Source organism: Aethina tumida, chromosome 1 (assembly GCF_024364675.1).
Source record: "Aethina tumida isolate Nest 87 chromosome 1, icAetTumi1.1, whole genome shotgun sequence".
NCBI lineage: Eukaryota > Metazoa > Arthropoda > Insecta > Coleoptera > Nitidulidae > Aethina > Aethina tumida.
In genome coordinates this window covers 39,962,650-39,970,719 of record NC_065435.1, presented here as the reverse complement: position 1 = coordinate 39,970,719, position 8,070 = coordinate 39,962,650, and the positions used below count along the sequence as shown (strand labels likewise).

Here is an 8,070-nt window from a genome sequence, read left to right as displayed (position 1 = left end):
GTAATTGGCGTAATTTAATAGAAAAATGTCTGAACATAAAATTAAACACATTTTTTTTATTATTAAAAATCATATTTCACCAGTTCTTATTATTTTTATCAATCCATCCACATTGTTATTCTTTATTGCCGTTCTGCAATGATTTATCATGTTGGCGGCTGTTTGTCCAACTATAATAAGAAACAAATCAATTATTGTCATTGAGTACCGCTTTAAAAGCAATTACCTCTTAATCTAGATGCTCTTTGTATAATAGCATTAATTTTTTTCATACTATCTACTCCGTCATTATAATTCTGCAATCTTATGTTGTGTCCATTTATAATTTCCTTATTCAGTCCCATCAGTTCAGTGTAATATTTAGGCATCTCCTTACTGCAATTAAAAGTTCTTAGCACAGAACTAGTTTTCTTTTTATAGTCTTACATATCGTTGAGTCTTGCATCTTCGGCACGTATTACTAAAGTCCTAATTTGACCTAACCGGTCTGCTATGTCGGTGCCCAGTCTTAAGCGGGCATCCTGGATCTCCTGCAACTTCTCCATCAAATTCCTCAAGTTCTCTTCTTCGCTGGGATAGTTGGCAGTCGACTGGAAACAAGCAGGCCATTAAAGTTTCAATTCACAACTGCTCCAACTTACCTCCAAGTTATCCAAATTCAGAAACGCGGCCAGAGATTGCACCAAATCGGACGCCAGCGTCATATTGTCGGCATAAAAAACAACCTTGCCGGAAATTTCAAACACCAGCACGATCTCTTGGTCGTTCCTTAAGTTCTTCAGGTTTATGACCAAACTGGGGCCGGATTCGAACTCCAAATCGGAGGAGAAGAGGAAGTTTTGATTGATCCACATGCATATCCTTTGGATTCGTTCGTTGACTTTAAATTCCACGTACTCCTTGGGCTTGGTTTGGAAATTGTGCCTTTGTAAGGAGTACATGGAGAAGCGTGGCAGCTGACGCGTTACCTCGAACACGTGGAATTGGATGCTGTTTGGGTAGCCGACCAATGCCTGAAAATAATACGGGTAATGGCAATAAACAACTGAGGTAGCTCTTTACTTTTATGTGGATGTCGACTGGAGTGTCTTTTAGAAGAAACAAGGGCACGGACAGCTCAGATTTGAGTTGAGCAGTTGAAGGGTGCACTACGTGCGTCTCCCCTTTAAAAATGCCCTCAGCAAATATCATAATGGCTCTTATAATGGTTGTATTGTTGGTTGCCACGTAAATTTCCACGTGTGGCTTCACATTTTTCTTTCCTTCGTTAGTGTTAATGGCGATTTGTAGTCTGGTGTTGGCGGGTATGACTCCATGACTCTCAAAACTCTCCGTCTGGCTCATTGCTGTTTCGTTGTACTTGGTGTTGTTTTCGTAGTGCTTCAATTCTGTTATCAGAGCTTGCTTTTGAGCCAATAACATTCTGACAGTGTCTTGCTCGTTGCCTACTCCAGGAATGGTGGGCAAGGTCTTAGTTGTTGAATATCCCTTAACTACAACAAAAATTATTACAAAGTGCTCAAATTAATTAAAAATTATTAAAAACACCTTCTCCCTCCATTGATATACAAATTAGATCAGTTTTGCCATTGGATCTGTAGTCACCTTCAACAATACCAGCCAGACCAGAATTCATGACGTCTTTGAAGAACACCTCCCCAGTTTTGACGGACCTGCAATCTATTTTGCCGTTGGACCAGCCTGTGATTAATTGCAAGCTAGACTGGCCCAGTAAGTCATAACAACGTAGGGAAATTGCAAAGTTTTTTGACTGTAAAATAAACCTCATTAAGTGTCTTTGATCATCAAACAATTAAATAATCATACTTTTACTCTCCAGAGTCGCAGCTCTTGCTCATAAACACCTACAGTACCATTGGATACAGAATAGGCAAACCTATTGTCTGGTAAAGCCACCAAATTGGTTACCACTTCAGTCTCAACGAGTTCCGCTAGTACTTGATCTCCTTTGAACACTCGAATGTTGAAATCTTCAGAACTGACTATCAACTAAAATATAATTTTGTTTAAGGAAGCATTCCAGGCAACATAGCTAAGTCGTACCTCATTCATACCATCTTTGTTGTAGTCCATGAGAATGATAGAAGTAACCACATCACCTACAGCGGTCCAAAACACTTCCTCACCCTTATGATTGTAACCGTGCACCGAAGAATTGCCTCCGACCATTAAAATTTGCGTCTTGTGGTCCCGAAACGAACCCAACGCCAAAGACTTGACGCCATCCGGACATTCTTTGAAGAACACGTCTTTGTTGTCGTGCACGTGGTACGCCAGAACGTTTGTTTCGGTACCGATTATTAGTACATCTTTCTCATCGTCTGGTAAAAATTGTCCTGTGCAAAGAGAAGAAATCGTTTCGTTAACGTTTAGTGTTGCTATTTCTTTATTGGATTCAGACCATACTATTCGACCTGTGACAACAGCGTTTCTTCTGTGGGGACTGTGAATTAACACCTGAAATTTACAAGTTTTTATTTGTGTTTTGTATTGAACACATTCTTAATCATGAGTTTTAGGTTATTAATGTGTTTCTTGAAGACTTACTTTGTCTGCAGTGGTTGCAGCAGTAACACATGGATGGGTACCATCATATTTGCCGATGGTTACTAGATTAGGCACAATTTTATAATTTAATTCTAGTGTAAAAACAGGCCTTATTAGTTTATCCATAGCTTAACACAGTAACTGCAACGCCACGTTTCAGCTGACAATGAAATTCTAATAGATACAAACAAAACGGTCGTCAGGGAAATATCGATTTTATTGAGGTTGGTCAGTTTTCAACGTATCCTGATAGGGAGATATTAAAAAGAATGTTCATTCACATCTTTTATTTATAAAATGTATATAGAAACAATTAACAAAATATCTGTATAAATATGATAACCCTAATCCTTATTTCACGATTCAGTCTTACAATCTGATTTTCCCATTATTAATTCCTTCATAGATTTCCTTCGTTACTTCGGAGTATCTAGAATTTTTTGCATCCAAGTAATAAACGGTTTCGTCCTTTTTATCAATACTATAGCCACTATCCTTTAAATCCTTCTTCTTAATTTTGAAGGTGCCGGTCATGTCTACAGATTTCACAACTCTCAGGAATATTGGAACAGCATATGAGGGTAAATTTGCTTTGAGATTTTGATACAACTTTTCTTTATCTAAATTGTCTTGAGGGTCTACGATAGCCATCATTCCCGCCCTGCCTTCAGTACCTGGAATCTAGAATACAAAAAAAATGTATAATATAAGTACTAAGTCATTATTAATTTGTTACCTCAACGCCATACACGGTGGCGTCCTTCAAGTCAGTTACATTACTAATAACACCTTCAACCTCACTGGTTGCCACATTCTCCCCCTTCCACCTGAATGTATCACCAGTTCTGTCCTTGAAATAGAAGTACCCATAGTCATCCTGAACCAAAACGTCACCAGTGTTGAAGTACATGTCGCCGTTGGTAAAAACGTTCTTGAAAATTTTCTTTTCGGTTGCTTTCTTGTCGGCGTATCCTGTAAAATTACTGACTGCCCTTTTGGGATTAATTTTACCGACCAGTAGGCCAGGTTCGTTGAAGTCGCAACGGATGCAATAGCCCTCCTTGTTTCTAATCGGTTCTCCGGTTTCTTCGTCTATTTTCAACAGTGCCACGGGATAAACGTTGAAATGCAAAATTGGCACGAAGCCCACTGCTCCTGGTTTATTGTCGATGTTGACTGAAACCAAAATATTTTTGCTGGAGTTTTGAAAGTCTTAGACTACATACTTAAGTTGGAATTTCCTTCGGTGGCACCATAAAACTCGATTATGTGGTTAATGTGGAACGTTTCGGCGAATTTATTCCAAATTTGCGGTCTTAAGCCGTTGCCAAACATTTTTTTGACTGAATGATCAATCACTGTTCCTTCTTTGTGGACCGTCAGCAAATATCTGCATATTTCTCCAATGTATTGGGCCGCCTAAAAGGTAATACCATTAGGGTAGTCCAAAATTAAATTTACTAAAGACCGTACCGTGCAGTTGTACTTCTTACAATCGACCCAGAAGTTTGTAGCCGAAAATTTCTTCCTTAAAGCCATGGGGGTGCCGTAAAGTAGAGTCTGGCCGGCTCCCATTATTCCTCCGGCAGTGTGGTACAAAGGAAGCGGGTTGTAGACGAGGTCGTCCTCAGTGAAGGTGCCCATGTGATGCATACCAGCCACAACGAACATAAATCTAGCAACAACAATGTCAGCATTTTGCTTTTCTTTTTTGTTTAGACCTCCATCTACCTCAGATTACTGATGACCGCAGCCTTGGGCAAACCTGTGGTGCCGGAAGTGAACACATAAACAATTTTGTCCTTGGGATTACCCAAGTCCGTTTCCTCCGGACGAGTGGCCGGAACATCCTTCAGTTCTTCACGGAGGTTCCTCGACAGGCTGGACGTGGTGGTCTTTGCGGGGTCCTCGTTTATTTGATACAGTTGTTTGCAGTCAATTCTTTGAATAATTTGCTCTAGAACTACGCACAATCATGTCATTAAAATTTAATCGACTAACTTAGTCACACATGGCTCAATTTGAATGTAACACAATTAAGTCGTAAAACTATTTTCATGTGATAAATTTTTGACTTTGAATACCAAATGCCACAGACGTAATACCCACTTTTTTCGTGTGAACCTCCATGGACTATTGCTTTCGCCTTGGAAACGTTTAAACAATGTATTAGTGGATCGGCCGTCAAGTTTGTGTTAATCAGGGCCGTCACAACGCCCAATTTGGACAAACCCATCCATATTCCAATGTACTCCGGTCGGTTTTCGAGAATCAAACACACCGTGTCGTCCTTCCGTAAACCTTTGGCTTTGAAATAGTTTGCTATTTTATTGCTGTACTCGTCCAACTAAAAATACCTCCGATGATAATCACCATTGTTAATTATTAGATTGGTAAACAAATACTTGCTGATAAGTCCATTTGTCTTCTTCAAAGTAATAGGCTATTTTGTCGGGATGTTTCCTGGCGTATTTCTCGAACAGTTTCGGTACTGTTTCGTTGTTTTTCTCCCATAATATTATGTCCAAGTTTATCAAGAAAAAACGCCAAGCGGCCCTAAAATTTTTATATATTGGTAATTGTTTATTATATGTTAATAATTTCAGTTCAAGGCTTATAGAAAAATTAATAATATTATCTAGATTGCCTTTCATTCCAATTTTCATATCAGTAAAATATAATATTGTGTGATAATGGCATTATTCAACTGGTTGCTGAACTTAAATTATTTATGCACAAGAATGTTATCAATTGTATTAAATGTCTCTTAAATACATATATAAATAACCTAACAATTTATGTATGAACGTAATTTTAAAAGTATTGATAAATGAGCCTAATCTCATTATTAGTAAACATTTTCTAAACACAATTTGTAAAATATATCTTTAACCTTCTGGACAAAGTTTGAAGCCAAATTAATCTCTATTGTCGTCATAAAAGTATAAATAAACAACATGTAATAATTTATACAAAAGATATACATTTACAAAACATTTTACTTTAATTGGTTTTATAATTAGGGGAGTTTTGTCCTTACAATAGTAAAAATTGATTTAAAAGTAACTTACGTTAAATCTCTTGGAAGACTTTTGTAGATGCAGTATAAAGTATGACGACGTTTACTGCTTACTAATACGTAAATTAGAGTCGAGATAAAAAATGCCAAAAATAAAGTAATCTGTAACAAAAATTATCAGTCAGTCATAGTAAAAATATAAACAAATACTTTCGACACAAATAATAAGCTAGAATATGTATTGCATTTGCCAAAATTCATTTATTTTTGATTTAATCAATTAATCCATCAAGATCTTTGGTAAATGCTTAAAATTAAAAAATAAAAAACATTGAATTCATTAATAAGGACCAGTTTTAATAATAATTTTTCAAATTGAAAAACTAATTTATTCAAGCATTTTAGACAGTAACTGCAACAGGATGAAAACATTCCACAGTGAATAATTTATAATATAAACAAATGATTTCCTCACAAATAAGTTATGTATGTATGTAATAATATATGTATTTGCCAAAAATTCATTGATGTTAAAGATTTAACCAATTAATTCATCAAGATTTTTGGTAAATAATTGAAATTAAAAAATAAAAACATTGAATTTATTAATAAGAATCAGTTTTAATAATAATTTTTAGTTTTTCAAATTGAAACACTAATTTATTTAAGCATTTTAGACAGTAATTGCAACACAATATTAACAACAGGATGAAACTGTGCCATAATTTAATTACTATACAATCCACAGTGAATAATTTAAAATATAAACAAATGATTTCCACACAAATAAGTTAGGATAATATATGTTTTTGCCAAAAAATCATTGATTTTAAAGATTTAACCAATTAATTCTTCAAGATTTTTGGTAAATACTTCAAATTAAAAAATAAAAAACATTGAATTCATTAATAAAAACCAGTTACAATATAATTTTTAGATTTTCAAATTGAAATACTAATTTATTCAAGCATTTTAGATAGTAATTACAACACAATATTAACAACAGGATGAAACTGTGCCATAGTTTAATTATTATACATTCCACAATGAATAACAATATCATTGGTTCACGTTAAGAATAGACACCAAGAATGTATAAGTGCAATATTCTGATAAATTTTGTAAACATGCTAATTAAAAAAGCAAATTAGTGGCAAATGCTGAAACGAAATAAAAAAATATTAGTAAAATTTCCTAAAGTGATCGTCGTAGAATAACTGTTAATTTAACAATTTCGTCACTCACCATTTTTCCTGAACGATCCGCAGCCAAATGAAGTCAACAATTCAGGGAGCGCGTCTCGGTCAACATTGATCTTGTACCGCGTGTGCCGCAAGATAAACCCACCGACCAGAAAATCAAATCGAAGTCAGGAAAACGAGGCGATTTGGCGACGTTCGCGGCCTTCCAACTGTAAAGTGCCCCGACGTCGTTCGCGATCGAGACCGTTCGTACGTTCTTCAGATAACACAGTTAGTTTCTTCATTATCGCCGACCATTGTTATGGGTTGATGGCCTTCGCCGCGGAATATGGTCCGCTTTTTTTCCTCTAATGGTTATGACGGAAATGGATTTTTATAAATTAGGCATATCTTATCGAAACTATGAGGTATATGATGCATGTTTACAAAATACGCAAAATATAATTTTAGTGAAATGTTGCCTAATGACGATTAGTTCTAAATTATATTAATGTGGACTTTAGACTCCTTATAGAGACGTAATAGGTTTCTATGTCAGTTTAGGTGAGACATAATCAGTAACAATTGACAAAATTAATTTGTGCTGTTCATTCATGGCATCATTCAAATGTGATGTTAATGATCTATAAAAGAATGATGAATGGTTCTTAAAAAATTGCACATGGGACCTTTTGAAAATAGGTTTTTTAAACTTTAACTAATTCAATTATGGATAATACAAAAAAAGTATGATAAATTAAGAAATTTAAATTTATGCCGTCAATAAAATTTTTTGCAACATTAATAATCTCCAGTTTCATTTTATTACTATGTAAAACTATAAAAAATTTTCAAAATGCAATATATATATATATATATATATACAGGGTGTCTCTATTAGGAAGCATATTGGTATATAGGTAAGTTGAGGTCAAAAATATATAGTTCATTTTTGTGCATTCAATTTAGACACAAGACTAAAGGTTGCACAAACATATATTAATTACTCTGGTCTCAGATGGTAAACAATATATCCATCGTTTTCCAAATAACCTAGACGCATTTCAAAAAGTTTGAGATGTGATGGAGGAAATAAAATGAGAGAACCAGTTACCAACGATAAATTACCAGTTACATGGATTTTTACGTATGATAATGGTCCGCAACATCATTCAAGTTTTTCAAAATTGGTTAAAAAAATGTGTCAATATTTTAGTATTTGAGATATTCTAGCCTATTATTCAATTATTTTTTTTCTATGAATTTTGTTTAATGTAGGACAAAAAATAAAATTTTTTCAGA

General features: G+C 34.8%; 2 protein-coding genes across 2 annotated transcripts; both read right to left on the bottom strand.

Annotated features, from left to right (window-relative positions):
* Positions 1-36: 36 nt before the first annotated feature.
* Positions 37-2,694, bottom strand: LOC109609519 (Bardet-Biedl syndrome 2 protein). The gene is made up of 9 exons (XM_020026183.2): positions 2,569-2,694; positions 2,065-2,478; positions 1,828-2,010; positions 1,549-1,771; positions 1,063-1,493; positions 642-1,013; positions 427-590; positions 227-375; positions 37-170 (listed from the first exon to the last, which is right to left on the bottom strand). Exons 1-9 carry the CDS (start codon positions 2,692-2,694, stop codon positions 70-72), a joined length of 2,163 nt encoding a protein of 720 aa, XP_019881742.1. The 3' UTR covers positions 37-69.
* Positions 2,695-2,840: 146 nt separating this feature from the next.
* On the bottom strand, positions 2,841-7,056 carry LOC109609521 (long-chain fatty acid transport protein 4). Its single transcript, XM_049961857.1, has 9 exons — positions 6,833-7,056; positions 5,640-5,749; positions 4,974-5,124; positions 4,678-4,915; positions 4,300-4,531; positions 4,042-4,243; positions 3,795-3,987; positions 3,305-3,744; positions 2,841-3,249 (listed from the first exon to the last, which is right to left on the bottom strand). Exons 1-9 carry the CDS (start codon positions 6,833-6,835, stop codon positions 2,938-2,940), a joined length of 1,881 nt encoding a protein of 626 aa, XP_049817814.1. The 5' UTR covers positions 6,836-7,056; the 3' UTR covers positions 2,841-2,937.
* Between the last annotated feature and the right edge of the window lie 1,014 nt (positions 7,057-8,070).